Below are 18387 nucleotides of genomic sequence, written 5' to 3'. Positions count from 1 at the left end.
ATTTTTAATCATCATCGTGTCTCATGGAATTTTTGAGAAAATGAAAGCTCAACTCGAAAACGCAGCAGTAGAGTCTGAAAATTCACATAACCTATTACTACCTGAAATAAAATAAAATAAAAGTCGGGATGTAAAACATCGCCCCCTGACATCGCAGAGAAGAAATATAGTTCAATATATATAGAAATTGCTTTAAGGCAGTTTCAAGTTAATCATTTCTTCTAGTTGTTGCCTATTCTGTATATTTGTAATTTCGCGTACATTATCGATGAATGGGTTAATAATTTATATGTGCAAATCAGGGCACAACAGGTATAACGGCTTTGCATATTATGCATCAATTGTGGTGGACATTGGTGAGAATTATAGGTCGGGATACTCTGCGTACCAACATTAATGTATGTTTTTTTTCATATTTTCATTAGGCTATGGGTTTTTAACCAATATTTAATTAAAGTATATTATCATAATATGGAACTTTTTGTGATATCGAACTGAGTAGTCAACCAAGATGCTGCGCCTCACTAATCTTCCCTATAAATAAAATTTGTTTTGGTCTAATATTTTTTTTTTTCTCTTTACAGGTTGTTCACCCTAACGAGAACATTCCTCATTAGAAAATCCCCATTTTCAATCATCCAATAATAGCCATCTGTTTTTTTTTCCTCCAGTAATCATCTAGCACTATGAGGGAAATTATCAGCGTTCAGTAAGTATTTTTTTTCTTATTTTTTTTTTTTGCACGCGTAATTATTAATCAATGTATTTAACTTTTAACTGCTCATCTTAAAGTGTTGGCCAGGCCGGTGTGCAAATCGGTAACGCTTGCTGGGAGCTCTACTGTTTAGAGCACGTAAGTACACGCATCTTCAAATTAAATTCTTCAGAAATTGAATGTTTTTAATTATAGGGTATTCAACCTGATGGTACCATGCCCTCCGATAAATCTGTTGGAAAGGAAGATGATTCCTTCAACACTTTCTTCTCCGAGACCAGCTCCGGAAAGCACGTTCCTCGCACGGTGTTTGTCGACTTGGAGCCCACTGTGGTTGACGAAGTCCGCACTGGTACTTATCGTCAACTCTTCCATCCCGAGCAACTTATTACCGGAAAGGAGGATGCTGCGAACAATTATGCTCGTGGCCACTATACTATCGGCAAGGAGATAGTTGATTCAGTGCTCGATCGTATTCGCAAGCTCGCCGATAACTGCTCTGGACTCCAAGGTTTCCTCGTGTTCCACTCCTTTGGTGGCGGTACTGGATCCGGCCTTGGTGCTCTTCTACTTGAGCGCCTATCCGTCGACTACGGCAAGAAATCTAAGCTTGAGTTCTGCGTGTATCCTGCGCCCCATCTTGCAACCTCGGTTGTGGAGCCATACAATTCCATCCTGACTACCCACACCACCCTTGAACACTCCGACTGCTCATTCATGGTGGACAACGAGGCCATTTTCGATATCTGTCGTCGTAATCTCGGCATTGAGCGCCCCGGATACACTAACCTGAACCGTATCATCGCTCAGGTGGTTTCCTCCATTACTGCTTCGTTGCGTTTCGCCGGGTCCCTTAATGTTGATCTGACCGAGTTCCAGACTAATCTGGTTCCGTATCCACGCATTCACTTTCCACTTGTTACTTATGCGCCCATCATCAGCGCTGAGAAGGCTTTCCATGAACAGCTTTCTGTTGCTGAAATCACCAACGCGTGTTTCGAACCTACTAACCAGATGGTTAAATGCGATCCTCGTAACGGAAAGTATATGGCTTGTGCATTGCTCTACCGTGGTGATGTTGTGCCTAAAGATGCCAATGCTGCCGTCGCCTCTATCAGAACTAAACGCACAATCCAATTCGTGGACTGGTGCCCCACTGGCTTCAAGCTCGGAATCAACTACCAGCCTCCCACTGTTGTGCCTGGTGGTGACCTCGCTAAAGTTAAGCGTGCCGTCTGTATGCTCTCTAACACAACTGCCATTGCTGAGGCTTGGTCTCGCCTTGATCATAAATTCGATCTTATGTATGCTAAGCGTGCATTTGTTCACTGGTATGTTGGCGAGGGTATGGAGGAGGGAGAGTTCAGTGAAGCTCGAGAGGATCTTGCAGCACTCGAGAAAGATTATGAGGAAGTTGGCATGGACTCTATTGGTGAGGAGGAAGAAGAAGTCGAGGAATACTAAACAGCCAAACGTTTTGAAATCCTTCTGTTTGAATTTCTCCAATAGCGGAAGCTTATGTGTGAATAATACAGATAGATTTGTATAATCGTATTTATAAAATTAAATAAAATGGCTGGTAACAAATGTTACAACACCAGAATGGCTTTATTCCCTTTAAACATAGCGTCAAGAATGGGAATGATATAATACCTGTCGACACAAATTAAAAAAAAATCAGAAAATAGATCCGCTGTTAGGAAAAGCCTGTGAATTAAATGGTGACTTCGACTGGAGTTGTTGCTGTTGTGTTTGGTATTGAAGTTGCTGCGATTGTAATGGAAAGAGCGCATTTTGAGGTGCCTTTTCTCCAAGGCTGAAGGGGTTGTTTTGGATTGAGCTCGTTGTGGATGTAGCTCCTGTGGGGTTCGAAAAGTCTCGAAATGGATTCCTATCGGTAGGATTCTGCAGCTGTTGCATTGGTAACTGCGCGTCAGTCGGTCGCCATGAAGAAAACGCTCCGGATTGCGAAATAGATGTGTTGGTAGTAGGCTGCTGCGTTTGCCATGAAAATTGCGTTTGCTGTTGCTGAATTAAAGGCTGTGGTTGAGGGTGCAGCTGTTGCGGAGAGGCGAAAGGATTTGAACTTGAATTTGGTAGGAGTGAACACCGAAAAGGGTTAGTTCCCGCGGTCGTAGTGGAAACCATCGACGCAGACTGGTTCAATGCCAGTCGAAAAGGATTGGAATCAGGTGTTGAGTTTTGCTGAGGTGTTGTGGTAATAGGTGCTGAACTTCCTAGTGGAAAATTAGCCATTCCGTAGCTGTTGAGATTTGCTAAAGGCTGAACTGTATTAAGGCCTGCGGAAGGCGGGGTTTCGAAAACGACTGTTTGCTCTTGTTCAAGACTTCCGAAGAAATCAATCATATCAATTTCTTTTTGGGCTTCAGGCTTTGAAGAGTTGGAGGTGTTGGCTTCTGCTTGAACAAACTTGAGTATTATATACTTATAATTTTCTATGTATTGGTATAGATATTTACTTGCAGGATTACCGGAAGATACCGTTGCTGAGGTTTTTTGGAACTCGTTTGTTTTTTTCTCTTTGCTGGCTATCTGGCCGCTCCTGTATGCTTCCCGGTTCTCTTCAAAATCAGGGCTGTTGATATATTGCTCTAACACTGTAGCAAGACTCACTGGAGCCTAGGTTTTGAAAATTGAATAATTTACGAAAAATAAAATTAGATGAAAAATGCAAAAAATAGGTTAATATGATGTGCTAAGATCATACATGCTTCAATGTTGGAATTGTTAGCCTTAACGACCCCTGAAGTCGCTTAGCTACTCCAAGATAATCAACAACTTTTTCTGTTTGAGCTGTAAACTCCTTATAAATCTTTAACGCGGATTGGGCGTCCGCTTTTTTCATTTCAAAATAGTGCTCTGGGTAATATATATAAAAATTAGAGCAATATGGTTTATACACACATAGTTTTAAAAAGTTACCAAGCATATTAATGATCCCTTCATTAACCACTTGAAATAGACTCAAAAGATCGTGAATTAAGAGTCTAAAAGCTTCTAGTGTTATCACATTGTCCACATCATCGATAAAAAACTGTTTAGAAGATTCGTAAATATACTGAGCTTTGCGAAATATCCATTTACTCATCCGTATTACCTTACATGAGAGCAAGCTATTCAGCTGCCGTTGTAATACTCTGACCTTGGTTAAGAGCCCTTCAGAAAGAGGGACCTTTCGGAGAGTACTAGATGATCCTCGTGTTCTTGTACGAATAATATCCACCTTAAGATCAGCAAATGTTGCAGTTTTTTCCTCTAAATAAGCAGCATATGCATGAATATTTTTCGCCTGTTCACCTAAAGTAAATAGCAATAAATTATGTTTCGAGGGAATCGTAGGATAATTCTAAGGAATTACCGTGGCTGCCAGATTTGTCTTTAAAATCTGACACGTTGAATATGGCAGGCCGGGCCGCGAGATACCTTAAGATATTTTCTCCACATGTCTCGTCACGCATCAAAATGTGGATGGTAATGAGTGCTTTAAATACAATCTAAATGAATTGAATTATTAATGGTGCATTTTACCGATGTGAAATATTAAAAAATAACTTACAGCCCAATTCGACTCATGCAATCTACCATAGATGATATGAAACATATCATCCAAAGATGTTATGTCAGCTCTTGAAGAGTAGTCAATTAACACTGTTCAAAATGATTGGTTAACATAAATTTTAGAGAAAAATGCTATGAAATTTTAGCAATCTACCTCTTAGGTGTTTCGCTTTGGGCGCTTCAGTGGAGGAACTTCTTGTGGCCTTGCGGACAGCCTAAAAGAATGCGACTAAATTTAGCATATATATAATACAATTTTAAACCAAATTGTACCGTTTCCATTGCCTCAAATTTTAATTGAACAAGTCAGGATTATGATGGAAATAATCTTTAGTTGAGATCAAAGATCTCTGTGCGGGCAAGAAAGTGTTCACAAGATTAATAATAGGTTTATTAATGTAAAAAATAATTTTCTCGATTTGCTATCATACATCTAAATCCAGTTCATACAAATTCTTCTTCCAACTTTTACTGTTGCTGTCGCTTTGCCTGAGCAGGTACATCCCATTTTGAAAGGCGCTTTTTAGCACCTGCTATAGTAATTGTAATGAGTGAGTTAAATACACGTTTCTTAAATACATTAATGTGCTGCAAAGTATTTACCCGATTTCTCGGCTATATTTGAACTGTCTTTAGCCTCTGGTTTCATGCTTACGAAGTCTATGTGCGAACGGTGTTGTGATTGAGCAAGTGCTCGTTCTTCTGCCTTCTTTTTCTGAGCAGTAGCTAGATAGCACCAAGATTTATTTACCAATCATTAAATTGGGTAAATATGCTATATACAAACCGATATTTTCTGCAAATGCCTCTTGAGGGAAACCATGTGGATCGAATATATCTGGTGGAAAATTGCTTCCAAGTTCATCTACGTATTCTACTAGCTTCGCATAAATATGAGGATTTCTAAATGATTTATTGCGCACAAGTCGATCATTAAAGCGGAGACCCTGGAGAGTAAGATTGTGAAATCGGACAAACTTTGCTTTGAGATCTGAAAGTGGCGAACCAGGAGGCGATAGTGGTAATGTTACATCAGAAGAGATAGAAGAAGGATGAAGAGAATCGTTATGAACTATTTCAATTGTGGCATCAGAATTCTCTGATGTAGCTAGGCTGTTCATTTTTTTTCGACACAAAAATTCGCTGTTAAAAAGCAGAAATCACACAGTTGAATTTTGCCGTCACAAATTATGCTTTCAATGTCAAGTGTTAAGATTTGACTTTGTAATTAAACTGGGATTATATTGGAATGGGGGAATTGTACTATTATAACAAAGGAAACATATATTTATTAATAATATAATGTGTTTATTGAAAAGCAACATCATATTTAGTTGCAAGAACTTTCCCGCCACTCCCAGCATAACCTGTGCCTTCTCCCGACATATTAATGATATCTTTCTCTTTCAGTGCTGCATTGCACACATAACACTGCTTTGATGGTCGAACAAACTGCTCTACACATCCCCGGCATAAAACATGACCACAGTTTCTTAGTACTTAATCATCAAGTAAAAAAATTATAATTAGTGTGTATAAAAATGGTTATTCGGCCCTTTACTTACTTGCAATTTTCATCGAATTGCTGAAGGATTTTGAGCATGCAGGGCAAAAATATTCATCTTTTCCTTTTTCTTTGGTCCAGTTTACATTTATCAGTGATTTAAGTCTAAGTAAACAGAAAAATCAGTTCTTGAATAGAATTCAATAGCAGATATGGCTAAATAATACATACGTAAACGTATGTTCTTTCTCAGATCCACCACATATAGGCTGCAATTTAGTCACTTTAATCATCTCAGGTTTTTCGGAGGGAGTTAGTGAGGGAATCCAAAAACTCGGTAGTGCGTTTCCTTTTGTTTCAGATTCTTTTTCCTTGTTCCCTATTCTTTGCAGATATTTCTCGAGGTCTTTCTGAGAATTTGAAGCGAGTTGATCCTCACTAAGCTGAAATTTACGTTTAGAGCCGGCTGCTATCAAGGAATCTAGTAAAACCAAATAATTAATGGACTTGGGTAAAAAAAAAATGAGTGGATATTTTACCAGCATGGTTTATATTGGGCGATTTCAAAGCATCTTCTTTGACGTTGTCGTTTTCAGTGAATGAGGAGGTGGTATTCACTGAGTCTCTTTTACCTCCGGTTGGAAGTCGTGATTGCTTTTCCAAATCTCGGATTAGGGCCTCTTTTGCAGCTTCTTCCTTCTTTCGGGTTTCTTCTTCTTGTTCTAGTCGCTGTTGCTCTGCAAGCTTCTGTTGTCGAGTTATTGCTTTCTTTTGTGCTAGAATATTTTCATAAGCACATTCTCTGCATGCAAGGTGGCCCTCAGTACAACACACTGGATCTCTTGCACGCTGCAAGCAAAGAAAACATGCATCAAAATTTCTTAACGATTCTCTCCCCAAACGTTGCTGTAGTCAAAACGATCTAGTCAGTAAATAAGAGATTTGCAATAATATATTTGATAATTACTTTTTTTGTGCCATATTCAAGCCTATTAGATTCAGCATACGTAAAAACCGGACTCGCTGTATTATTTTTACTATGTCTGGTCATGATGATAAAAAGTTTGCTAGATCAATTTCTGGTTACTGTTTAGCTAAATAATTTATTAAATAGTGTAGAGTCTATTCTTGAGAAATTCAGATCACCCTTTTTAGGAAAACGGTATAATAATAAAATTGAGAAATTTTTGGCTGGCGGATAGCAGAGATATTCGAAAGCTTTCATTTTATAAATCGTATATCTAATTATTGTTGTCTCCTGGTTCAACCTACTGACATACAGCTTATTTTTTCAAAATTAAGTAATTTTTGGAAACTAGTTTTCCTGTACTTTATGTTTCTTAAATGAGAATTTGAATTAATATTAGCGAAGATGCGATACAAGCGTCCCTAGGGAACAATAATATTTTTATGTTAATTAAGCTATTTAAAATTAATAACCTAACCTAATTCAAGAACAGTTAAACGATCGACGGACACCGGGTAAAAATTTTTTATAACAAATATTGCGGGGGTATGTGCGCCTGTGATTAATTGAGTGGCAAACCTGGAAATTGGATGGGCTATATAAACTCTCCTTCAAAATAATTAGGATAACAACAATCTTACCCTTTTATTATAAATAATTGCTCTAGCACACCAAATCCTCCAGTAAGTCTCTCTTCGTAAAATGCAAATTTTAGTACTAATATTCATATTTCCTAATCCTAGAAATGAAAGCTCTAAAGAGGTGGTCTGGAAGCTTCATGTCCTCAGACTCCCACATCACTGATGCGCCAAATGATTCCAGAGATGCGTTAACGGCCTTTAGTGATGAGTTGACGGGAAGTCAACAGTCAAATACTGCAGCACAACGAAAAACACCACGCTCTCGCCCACGTGCGCGTCCATTATCGACCGGAGCTATATCAAATCTCTCAGCTCGCTTTTCAATTGCAGAGCGAACAATACGCTCCCGTTCTCTTCCCAATCTTATGTCATGGAAAAGACTTTCGTTATCAATGATGTCAAGTGTTACTACATCAAGGCGATCTAGTTATCGTGACAGCAGTGTGCGAGTTACAAATGTCGACGAACATCACCTTAAATTAGATCTTGATCAAGCAAGACTTGCGCTCGATAAATTTATTAATTCTCGTATGAATGACGCAGAAGCACTTTTGCTGAAGAACTATAAAAAATATCCGTACTCTACACATGGCTATGCACTCCTTCTAGCGTTTCGTGCTTTAATTACATTCCAACCGGATGATATCGATAGAGCTATAGAGGCATTTCGATGCTCAATCGCGCTCGCATCTAATCTTCGAAAATCTAGCAAGAATTTAATAGAAGACATCGTTCTAGGTGGCCCATCCGTTAGATCATTCAAGAAAATGACAATGTGCCAGCGACATGCGGTAAGGCTACAAGTTTACATCCAATCTGATTTTGCACAATTTTATTCGCTCATATAAATATTAGGAGCTCATAACCGCAGAAGCACACCTATTCTTGTGTGCTCTTATCTGGCTTCAAGAAGACGATATCCAGACCCTAATAAGGTCGGCGTTATATGTAAAACGCTCCCAAGTACTCTACAACGCAATGAGTAAATTCGTGGAAGCCGTTGAAGCCGAAGCTGATAACGGAGAGGATATTTCGCGCTATAATATAGACGATGACTTTTACTCTGGTGTCACGTTGGGATGGGCAATTATCATAATATGTTTGTCGTACATAAATTTAATCTACCCATTTTTCGGAGTTCTTGTAAAGCTTGTTGGGTTTAAAGGTAATCTTGGGTATGGCCTTAAACTCCTTGAAGCTTCGTGTGGATGGCGACAGGGTTTCAAACTCTCACTTCTTGAACGGGGAGTATCTCGCGGACGGGCTGGTGTGAGACGCCCTATTATTGAGGGTTTTGTCGTGATATATCATATCATCGTCAGCAGCTTCGTATTTAACCCTAGCTTTAACCTTAATACCGCTGTCAAAGTCGTCAGCTCTCTCCTGTTGCGGTATGAGCACAGCGTTTTGTTCCTTTATTGCCAAGGGAAGCTACATATGCTGACTCATGACATTCCTACGGCAATCCGCATCTTCGAGTTCGCAACCCGTACTCATCAAGAATGGAAGCAACTACACCACGTTTCATACTGGGATCTATTCTTATGCTACTCTATGCTACTTGATTGGAAGAAAGCATTCAAGTGGATAAATTTCCTTGCGATGGAGAGCATGTGGTCTAAAGCTACATACAGCTACCACAAGGCAGCCGTAATGTACACGCTTGGAACCAAAGTAGATCAAGATGAGACGATTGAGACTATGTCAGAAGTAAATCACTTAGTTACTCACATGGGGAAAATCTGCTTGCCGATCGAGGTGAGAATAACAATTAATTAACACACAATGCTTGTAATATCTAACGGAATATTTAGAAATTTGTAGCGAGGAAAGCGCGTAAGTTTTTCGCTCAAGGGAACCGACTATTTCTCCCAATGTTTGAAATCATGTATATCTGGAACGCATACGATATCATGGACATAGATCAGCTACATGATTGCCTGGATGCAGTCGCAGAAGAATTAAATAAGCTCGAAGACCTCCTTGCCCAGAATGTAATACCAACTGTTGTCATTGAACCTTGCTTAGGCAAGAAACGTAAACAACAGGCGGAAAATCTTCCTCCCCCTGGAGCGGTACCAATAGCAGCCACAGATTCACATCAGAGCCTTACTTCCGAGGATGAGACAAAAACGTATGCCAACTACTGGGATGATTACTGCCTTGGTTACATGCTCAAAGGTATTATTGCGTGCAAGCTTGCTTTTCGTGAAAACGGCAAATCTACGCCCCCCTATGAAGATTTTTCAAGTCTAGCGTCGTCCTGCTTTGATAATGTGCTTAAACATAATGCTAAAATCGCACTTGATCACTATATCTTATACTTTACGCGATTTGAGCGCGCTCGTATGCTTATGTATCTCGGGAGAGTGAAAGAGGCAAGACACGAACTCAATGCATTGAAAAATGATGATTCGAGACCACTCGGTAATGGCCGGTATAGTTTTAAGAACGTGCTTCTGGTCCAAATAGAGCACACCCTACAGGAACTCAGACAAGCTCAGGATTTCGTAAAAAGAGGTGAATCAAATCAATTTTCCAATGAAGAGCCGGATCCCATATTTGGGGCATCAATTTCGCTTCGAGAAAAAGAGTTGTTGAATACGATGGGCAAAAAGCAAGGGAGCACGGCAGTTTATGTAGAATTCTTTCGCCAAAAGAAGTTGAGTTGTGAAGTGCCCAAGATTCACATGCTTAATTATACTGAAGTTTGTAAAAGGTATATTAATGATGGGAGAAAGCATGCTGACAAACAATTTGCAACCTTATAATTATTCGTAAGATATTTTTGTAATAATGCTCTGTGTATATATAGCAAGATATGCTTAACGCGCCGTTAAGTTTAGTAATATATTGTATTGACTTTGGGAAATGTACCCCCTTATATACTATATATCAGATAAAATCTTATCTAATTGAATAAAGTTTTCAATTTTTCCTGACAACAATTAGCAATGTACTATCTATTTATGATATTTATGTTAATCAAGATCATACAGAATGGCCAATTTTCTAATACATATTGACATTTGAAGCAATTAGCATAATCAATGAGTCTTTTTCAAACTCTTTACACAAAATATTTCATTCGATGTAGTAGCTGCTAAAATATTTGATTGAAGCATATATATGTTCTCCAGAGTAGATTTATTGATTTTTAATAATAAACTTGAATTATAGATGTTACAAAATGAGGATTTTCAATACATTTATATATTTGCACCAATATTTTTAGAAGAATCATTTTTGGATGCTTTTTGGCGTAGGTCTGCCACCTCTGCATTCAAGGTGGCACATGCTACCTCCACTTGAACCGTCTGTCTCAAAAGTTCTGCCCATCTAGACTGGAGTGTGCGCAGAGTGTTTCCAGCTTGGACCTAATAAATTGTTAGTGTTACTAAAATTTCATACATCAAAATTAATAAAAATTTTTATGACCTGCTCGAGTTTTCTTCGTCGATTTAGTTCTACGATACGTTGGCGATAATTGTTCGCTTCACTTTGAATTTGTGCAAGGGTATACTCAAGCTCACTATTATAAGCTAACCAAGCTTCAGATCCATTATTTTGCAAATTTTCGAGATTAGAAAGTCTAGCAGAGAATATAAAGATTAATGTTTTGTAGCTACGTAAGATAATAAAGTATTTACCGGCTCTCTTGTGCTTTCAATTGAGCTTTTGCGTTGTTAATCGCTTGACGCCATGCATCGAGATCATTACTCTTCTCTTCTTCAGGAGGATTGAGGTGGTATCGCGTCGTATCCATCTGAGGTAAAGCAAGTCCAGCACTCACTCTTTCTATTTCTTCTCGTATTAGCAAGTGAGAATCATCCTGAAAGAGATCTATAGGTTTCGGGGACTCGGCTCGATCTAGTTTTGATGCCTGCAGTTCTTGTGCAACTATTTGATCTACAAGATCGCGAACCCCTTGAATAATAAAAATAAGTATGTGTGATTAAGGTTATAAAAAAGAGAGATTTACCTTCAGCATCTATTTCGCGATCTACGTATGGGAGGCAATCAATTGAGTCACTATTCGCCATTTATTCAAGAAATCTTCAGAAATATATTTTGGAAATTCTCGCTAGATTATTGAATTGATTGCTCCGCCACATAAATTACTGTCAACACAGCACTCTCTTCAATCTCAAACATAATTTCAATAATTGAAAAAGATGTCCTATCGAGCAAGACCATCACAGATTCACCACCAAGTTAAAAATCTTCTCAAAGGAGGGCTTTTGAAGGAACAGCCGGCGTGGTATCCTGCTGTGCGCCTTATTCCCCCCGGTCCAAGTATAGTATTTTCACATCAAGCACAAGATTTTCTCGGAGAAGGAAAATCACATGGCCCCACCACTAAAACCAGAACACATCATCAACAAAAACACCTACGTACACGAAAACCACGTCCACAGCCAATAATATATCCCGAAGACCGTCTCAGACATCGATTTTTCCGCGATCATCCCTTTGAACTTCATCGCCCTCGTGTCTTGATTGAAGGTGAAGGAACTAATCGCAATGATTGGAGCAGCTTACTTGCACCTGGTATGCACCCTAGTGAAATAACTGGAGAGTGGTTAGTACATCTTATGATATAAGATAGGAAAGAGGATTCAGATCTTAATTTTAAACATAACATAGTGTAATTCAATATCAGCTTCATCTCATGCGCCACAAGGGGCTAACAGAACAACAGGCATATGCCCAAGCATGCTCCGAATTTTATGCTATTCGTGCCATGGAAGAGACAGAGCAAAAAGTAGCAGAAGAACAGGCTCGTGCATTTGGCGCAGTATTCACAGAGCGTCCAACCGTGAAGAAGGGCTTGTTGTTAGAAGAGAAAATTCTTAAAGAAGCTGAGGCGATCGCTATGAGAAGGGTCGGATTATGAGACCGTAAAACTGTATATCTGATTTTTCACGTGTTATGTGAGTTAAATAAACGATAATTAAAATGTCAGCTACAGTTCACTGGTATCTTTCTCGGTATTGAATTCATTATATGAGAGTTACTCTAAACGAGTGAAAAAATTAACAATTGGAACAGCGGAACCTCTCAAATGTTGAAATGAAACAAAATAACTTTACTTGCTACTTAATTGAAAGTTTTTGCCTACGTTTAAACCTGAAAATACTACTAGCATTATCTTTTATTTTCCAATAGATGTTGTGTTTTTAAAATGTGAAAAACTCTTGGCTAATGAACTTTGGCTGAACAAGAAAAAATATTGCATTAAATAATGTATTAAAGTTTTTACATTATTCTAATAGGATTAAAAAAAGTTATAATGAAATTTTTATCCAATATCACAATTATTTTATTTTAGAATAAATTTTTAGTTTAAATTTAAAAAAATTTTTTGAAAATTGAATATTTTGAAAATTTTAAATAATTGTTCTCCAATTAAATTTTTATAAATATATTTTTCATTTTATTTAAACAAAAACCAGGTATATTGAAGGTGTATAGTAATTAATTTTGTTTGGAGAAGGATGTGGGCATTAGATAAGACCATCCTGAAGCCGATGTTAGGGAATAATCCAAATTCTTGCCTATTTCAACGTGTATGGGTTATTAAGTCTGCTAAGGTTATTAATGATGCGAAAAAAATCGGAATTTTGTGAAATATCTACGTTTGTGGAGTCAATAATATTGAGCGCGATAAAATAAGTATATATGGGATTACATTTTACATTTAGTGTGTTGCCAGATTAGCGGAACGTTTTATTAGAAAATATTTTTCTAGATTCTCGATCCGTCTTATATTTACCTTTTTTATATATTTTCATTACACATTTATGTCATTTGTTAAACATGAATATCTCTGTTACATTGGATCAGAATGGTGTATTTTTCGCCGGTGAGAAGTTTTCCTGCACTATATCATTCACCAACTCCCACACTTCCCCTTCACATTTCAATTCTGCGCCATCATCACCTCGGGCTAGAGTTAATCGGCCAAGCTCTTCACAATTAAGTCGAAGGGATATTACTTCACTTATCAACGGTTTTGCAAACCATTCTCGTTCAAGCAGTGAGCCACCGCGAGATTTCATCCGACAGACTCCGAAATCGAATCAAAGGAATGGAAAGGATGCTACTATTGTTTCAAAGACAAACTCGTCTGTTCTAAACAGTCTCGAGCAATCATTGTCAAGTACAAGTGGCCTTCGCAATCTGATAAGACGCTCTGCTTCCCTTACGTCAATTGCCTCATCAACTCTATCCTTCCTTAGTGGAAGCGAGCAGATGGCTTCAGGATCTCTACAGATTAACGAACCTATAGATGCTACCCCTTATTCCTTAAGTAAATTTTATTTGAATTTTACCTAAATGTACAGATATATATCTTAATTTTTATTATTAGATGTGGACGACATTGAATCTACCCCAGATCTCACCGAAGAATCTCTGCAGGGACGAAAAACAGATCTTTCAGAAACGTTCTCGCTTGATATGGATATAGAAGATACTACTCCTCGAGCGTCATTGGATTTATATGCAATTAAACAACATGATCTTTCTACTGAATGGAATTCATCGGACCGTGTTAATCGACGATTATCTTTGGTTTCACAATTTAATTCATCACCATCGCTCGCTCACAAATCCGAAACAATTTTATGGAGTTTTGCTCAAATTGAAGGCCACTTTTTTGTTGATCAGAACCTGGTTAAAATAAGTGATTTCGAGCCAGTAAAATCCAAAGTTATGTATAAGCCAGCCCACCGAAGTGGCGGTCATGGAGGTGGAAGTCTTATTTCTTCTTCTAGTGGAACTTCTTTTTATTCAAGCGGCACTCGAAGTCGTGATGGTAGTGATGCAACTTATAATATTTTTACATTTTGATTTTCTGATCTTCTCATTCCATACAATTTCTTTAATATAGAAGAAAAATCTGTTCCCGTGTTCTCGACACCGCCATCGATTATATTTACTAGCTTGCACCTTGCTCCAGGAGAGACAAGAACTTGTTAGGGCTCATTTTTTATTTGTTTTTATTCATATATCTAATACTCTAATATATGGTTGAATATAGTTAAATACGAAACTTTCCTCCCATCAGATCTTCCGCCATCTCACAAGGGCAAAGCTTTCCGCTTTAATTATAATCTTATAGTGGGCATTCAGAATGGAGGATTAAATAATCAATCTCAAGTGTTGGAGCTTCCGTTCCGCGTGTTTAATCATACTTCTGGTATTCCTAGTGTTATTTAAGGGTTTATTAACCTATTCTAATGTTTATTTATAAAGAGGACGGATCACGCCCAGTTTATGATTTGATGAATCCTATAGTCGTGTGGCAAGACGAAGCTACTGTATTTTGTATCGAAGATATCCCTGTCAAGTTAAAACAGAAGTATAGTGAGTTTTAATATATATTATATATCTTTCAAATTATTAAATATTTCATTCTTCATTCAGATGTGTCAAAACAAGAGTTCATGAATTATGTTCAGCGCCTACAGCACTCTGATGATTTAAGCACTCTGACTCCTGGAGGGACTGAGCTTACTCGAAGAGAAAGTGGAGCTTATACAAAAAATTTTGCTGATAATTCTAATTGCTTACGTATTGTGAACTATCTCTCAAAGAGTACAAAGGGGGGTGGGTGGACTTGAATATTGTAACTTATTCTCTTATAGCGTTAACTTAACTTAATTCTCTTCAGCAACATTTGAAATTTGTAAAGGAAATGATAGAGTGGCCGAGTTGATCCTTCCGAAAACTGCATATCGTTTGGGCGAAGTCGTTTCCGGCGTAATCGTCCTTACTCAGCACGCTATACCTACTTATCAAGTAGCTACTATTTTTCATTGTATTTTAATATTCGCATAATATGAATATTTTTCTCACTAGGTGTCCGTAAGTTTGGAGACAACAGAGCGAATTGAACAAAGCATCACAAATCGATCCTCTAGTCAAATTGCTCGAGCTACTCGCCAAGTTTATGCTGAACACAATGAATTTTGCTTAAGTACTCGTCGTGCGAGTTTTAATCTCTGCATACCACCTTCTGGTACCCCAGAATTCTTTACTACAGGAGGTATATAAATTAATTTTCTTTGTATATACACCTGAATTCACTTTTTTGCACGTTTATTAGTGCGTCTTCAGTGGTATCTTGGAATCGAGTTTGTCACAAGTGCGGCATTGACTCCATTTGTACGCACGAATACGGATGATCGTCATAAACACTTTCAGGCGATGCAGGAGACTTATGTAGAAACTTTAGATTGCTTGATTCCTATAAAGGTGTACCCGACAGACTATGAGCTTGCTCGAATGTACAACGCATCCCATCGATTTATTTTATCGTAGGTAAATTGGAGGAGATTTAAAAAATAAAACAATACTTGTATAAAGTTATAGTAATATTCAATATCGGCAGCCTGGGCAAAATTATACATTGTAAGAGTGAAAAGAGAGAGCCAATGGCACAAATATACATTCTATCATTAGCTTCACTTGAATCTCCTTAGCGTTTAGATGATTCAATTTCCCTTTTCAACTGGAGGCCCTTCTTACTAAATATATTCTGATCTCTTGTTTTAAGAAGGTATTGATCAAGACCTCCCTTTTTGTCAATCGTACGCAGAATAGATGTAGTGACATTCAATTTAACATAGCTGTTAAGGGCTTCCGAGAAAATGCGTTTACTTTGGACGTTGGGTAACCAGTTCCTACGAGTCTTTTTCTTTGAAAAAGGATTCTATACAGCAAAATATGAAATTAATTATGCAAAACGGTTTTTTAAATTAGAGATGTTAAGATTACATTATTCCCAAATTGAATATGTTTTCCGCCAAAAAGTCCACGCTCTGCTCGCTTGAAGGTGCTGCGAAAGAGTTCGTAAGTAGGTCGCGCCGAGAGCATATTTATGTATATATCAATTTTCCAGATGAATTGTTTGAGCATTGTTTTTATAAAATTGATGAGTGGCGCAGTAAACAATTCATCTAAATTCAATTGAACACGATTAATATATTATATTCAGAGTTAGTCTTTGAAACAACAATTATTAATGATAAAATAGTACATTAACTTTAATCATATTGATATACGGAATTTATGATGAAATTCTATATTTTCAGGGTTTCCCTTTTCATCAAATAGGTGGCGCTCAACAAAAGTAGCATTCCATTGGTTATCAATGAGAATAACCGTACTAGAACGCGTTGCATAAGCCCGCTTGACATCATTCGTACTCGTCTCGTAAACTAGTGGGATTTTTATTCGCGTAGAAAAGCTGTCGCGATTGCTTGTGAAATCATCGTTGGGAAATGGAGAAGTAGTCCTGGTAAGAATATTATTGTTTAGCTATACAAATATGATTGTATGAACTATTAGGATATATACTGAAGCAATCTAAAAAGTGCGTGAATTAGTGAAGTCTCATCTTCAAACTTCGTCTGCAATATGTCTTGAAAAAGAAGTTTCCCCTCCTTTACTTTTGGCCATTCTTGGCTAATAATCGTATTAGATAGTCCTATATTCTATAGGATTTAAAAATACGTCTCAGGTATAATGGGGTAATCTCTTACCATATACACGTTTACTTTCCAAGGGCCGAGGTTTTTCGTCTCTATTTGAAGCGTACCAAAATTCTGGTTTTTCTTTAAAGTCACATGCAATAATGATGAAACCATCGTATTGTTTGCCTTTAAGATTTAAATCCGATAAAAATTCAGATACGCTCACATTGTCTTTAGAGAGAAAATCTCGAACGATCAAACCACGACTGATTGCAACATCTTTTTTTGATTTTGGAAGAGCATTTTCACGAAAATTAGTAAGAGCAGCAAACCTCCCATTACGAGTTATTCCTAGCCAAGTTCCGTTCCCCAAAAGATCTTGTCCGGCCAGTATTTGTTCATATGGGGGATCCCAAAAATCAGCTCGCTTTGCTGGGCGTTCTATAAATTCATCTCGGTTGGCTGCAAATATACTATTAACAAAAAGATATCGGAATAATAAATTAAATACAATTGTGTTCAAGTATGGTTTAGGAAAGGAGACATTTACAATCTGTAGAATGGATGGTTATCCACAGTCCAGAATAAAATGCACATTATTAGGAAATTGTTGATACCTTGATAAAATTATAGGGAATTATTAATGATAATTGAAGTATACTTTTATAATTATTGAGCCCACTTCCAAATTGGGATGGTGAGATCATAAAGCACATTTCTAATAGCAGGGATGCAGAGAGTCTCCCACTTTAAATAGTATTTCCGAGGAAACTTAATTAAATCCATCCCCTGAATCGTTATAGTATCGCAAGGATTTTTCAATCATAATACTTCAGATCTTTACGAAAGAAAATATTCCATTACATTAATCCACCGGCTATGGATCAGAAACAGAGTAAGTGCAGGAGTTTTAAGTCGTTAATTGTAATCTACTAACATTGTATAAATAAAATGAACTGTTTATCCTTCTGATGTTCACCATATAAAATGTTCTTCTGTTACTATTTTTATTGCCGTTCGCATTTCATTAGGCAATGATCAGAATACTACCAGTTCGTTCCAACAACCTAAACATGTATTTACTTCCTTCACGCATGGAGGGTTCTCCGGTGTGCCTATTGGTAATAATTCCGCTGATCCTCTCGTTGCATCACCCCTTCGGCCGCCATTTCTTCAACCTCGCCCACATGCACCCCCTCCAATAAATGCCCCTCCATTCATTCCTTCTTGCCCTTCTGGTTTTTCAACTGGTGTTTATTCTCAAGATTCAGTAATTCCTTCAGCTGGACCTCTTCCTAGACCACTAATGCCAGAAAAAAAGTACTATGAGCTACCAGCAGGAATAATAGTACCGCTAATTTCGGTAAAACTTATCTAATATATGCTTTTCTCTGTTAGATTTTCTTACTGTTTATTTTATTTACTATAAAATTTATAGGCTGAGGATCTACCATATACTCCTATACGAGTTAGTAGCATTCGACTTCCTCCCTTACCTC

General features: G+C 37.7%; 10 protein-coding genes across 10 annotated transcripts; 4 read left to right on the top strand and 6 right to left on the bottom strand.

The window, feature by feature from the left end:
* Positions 1-686: 686 nt before the first annotated feature.
* Positions 687-2179, top strand: VTP21DRAFT_3063 (uncharacterized protein; the record flags this gene model as incomplete). Its single annotated transcript, XM_069393325.1, has 3 exons — positions 687-709; positions 793-853; positions 911-2179. The coding sequence occupies 3 exons, from the start codon at positions 687-689 to the stop codon at positions 2177-2179; spliced, it is 1353 nt and encodes a 450-aa protein (XP_069249673.1).
* A 213-nt stretch (positions 2180-2392) lies between these two features.
* On the bottom strand, positions 2393-4576 carry VTP21DRAFT_3062 (uncharacterized protein; the record flags this gene model as incomplete). Its single annotated transcript, XM_069393324.1, has 9 exons — positions 2393-3132; positions 3196-3355; positions 3444-3595; positions 3659-3770; positions 3834-4033; positions 4095-4230; positions 4293-4384; positions 4449-4509; positions 4568-4576. The coding sequence occupies 9 exons, from the start codon at positions 4574-4576 to the stop codon at positions 2393-2395; spliced, it is 1662 nt and encodes a 553-aa protein (XP_069249672.1).
* A 186-nt stretch (positions 4577-4762) lies between these two features.
* Positions 4763-5415, bottom strand: VTP21DRAFT_3061 (uncharacterized protein; the record flags this gene model as incomplete). Its single annotated transcript, XM_069393323.1, has 3 exons — positions 4763-4827; positions 4898-5020; positions 5082-5415. 3 exons carry the CDS (start codon positions 5413-5415, stop codon positions 4763-4765), a joined length of 522 nt encoding a protein of 173 aa, XP_069249671.1.
* Positions 5416-5602: 187 nt separating this feature from the next.
* Positions 5603-6849, bottom strand: VTP21DRAFT_3060 (uncharacterized protein; the record flags this gene model as incomplete). The annotated part of the gene is made up of 5 exons (XM_069393322.1): positions 5603-5793; positions 5860-5963; positions 6030-6279; positions 6338-6704; positions 6766-6849. The coding sequence occupies 5 exons, from the start codon at positions 6847-6849 to the stop codon at positions 5603-5605; spliced, it is 996 nt and encodes a 331-aa protein (XP_069249670.1).
* A 661-nt stretch (positions 6850-7510) lies between these two features.
* Positions 7511-10177, top strand: VTP21DRAFT_3059 (uncharacterized protein; the record flags this gene model as incomplete). Its single annotated transcript, XM_069393320.1, has 3 exons — positions 7511-8197; positions 8262-9164; positions 9221-10177. The coding sequence occupies 3 exons, from the start codon at positions 7511-7513 to the stop codon at positions 10175-10177; spliced, it is 2547 nt and encodes an 848-aa protein (XP_069249669.1).
* A 438-nt stretch (positions 10178-10615) lies between these two features.
* Positions 10616-11449, bottom strand: VTP21DRAFT_3058 (uncharacterized protein; the record flags this gene model as incomplete). Its single annotated transcript, XM_069393319.1, has 4 exons — positions 10616-10783; positions 10845-10998; positions 11057-11333; positions 11389-11449. 4 exons carry the CDS (start codon positions 11447-11449, stop codon positions 10616-10618), a joined length of 660 nt encoding a protein of 219 aa, XP_069249668.1.
* Positions 11450-11581: 132 nt separating this feature from the next.
* VTP21DRAFT_3057 (mitochondrial 37S ribosomal protein mS23) lies at positions 11582-12303 on the top strand (the record flags this gene model as incomplete). The annotated part of the gene is made up of 2 exons (XM_069393318.1): positions 11582-11988; positions 12054-12303. 2 exons carry the CDS (start codon positions 11582-11584, stop codon positions 12301-12303), a joined length of 657 nt encoding a protein of 218 aa, XP_069249667.1.
* A 923-nt stretch (positions 12304-13226) lies between these two features.
* On the top strand, positions 13227-15734 carry VTP21DRAFT_3056 (uncharacterized protein; the record flags this gene model as incomplete). Its single annotated transcript, XM_069393317.1, has 9 exons — positions 13227-13719; positions 13780-14226; positions 14302-14385; positions 14452-14610; positions 14667-14777; positions 14838-15020; positions 15085-15212; positions 15273-15459; positions 15520-15734. The coding sequence occupies 9 exons, from the start codon at positions 13227-13229 to the stop codon at positions 15732-15734; spliced, it is 2007 nt and encodes a 668-aa protein (XP_069249666.1).
* Positions 15735-15891: 157 nt separating this feature from the next.
* Positions 15892-16289, bottom strand: VTP21DRAFT_3055 (mitochondrial 54S ribosomal protein bL28m; the record flags this gene model as incomplete). Its single annotated transcript, XM_069393316.1, has 2 exons — positions 15892-16125; positions 16191-16289. 2 exons carry the CDS (start codon positions 16287-16289, stop codon positions 15892-15894), a joined length of 333 nt encoding a protein of 110 aa, XP_069249665.1.
* A 174-nt stretch (positions 16290-16463) lies between these two features.
* VTP21DRAFT_3054 (uncharacterized protein) lies at positions 16464-17485 on the bottom strand (the record flags this gene model as incomplete). Its single annotated transcript, XM_069393315.1, has 4 exons — positions 16464-16710; positions 16773-16902; positions 16958-17361; positions 17439-17485. 4 exons carry the CDS (start codon positions 17483-17485, stop codon positions 16464-16466), a joined length of 828 nt encoding a protein of 275 aa, XP_069249664.1.
* Between the last annotated feature and the right edge of the window lie 902 nt (positions 17486-18387).

This window comes from Calcarisporiella thermophila, assembly GCF_041956535.1.
Source record: "Calcarisporiella thermophila strain CBS 279.70 unplaced genomic scaffold VTP21scaffold_16, whole genome shotgun sequence".
NCBI classification, from domain to species: Eukaryota; Fungi; Calcarisporiellomycota; class Calcarisporiellomycetes; order Calcarisporiellales; family Calcarisporiellaceae; genus Calcarisporiella; species Calcarisporiella thermophila.
The sequence above is the reverse complement of the archived record's forward strand: the minus strand, read 5'-3'. Positions and strand labels throughout refer to the sequence as shown.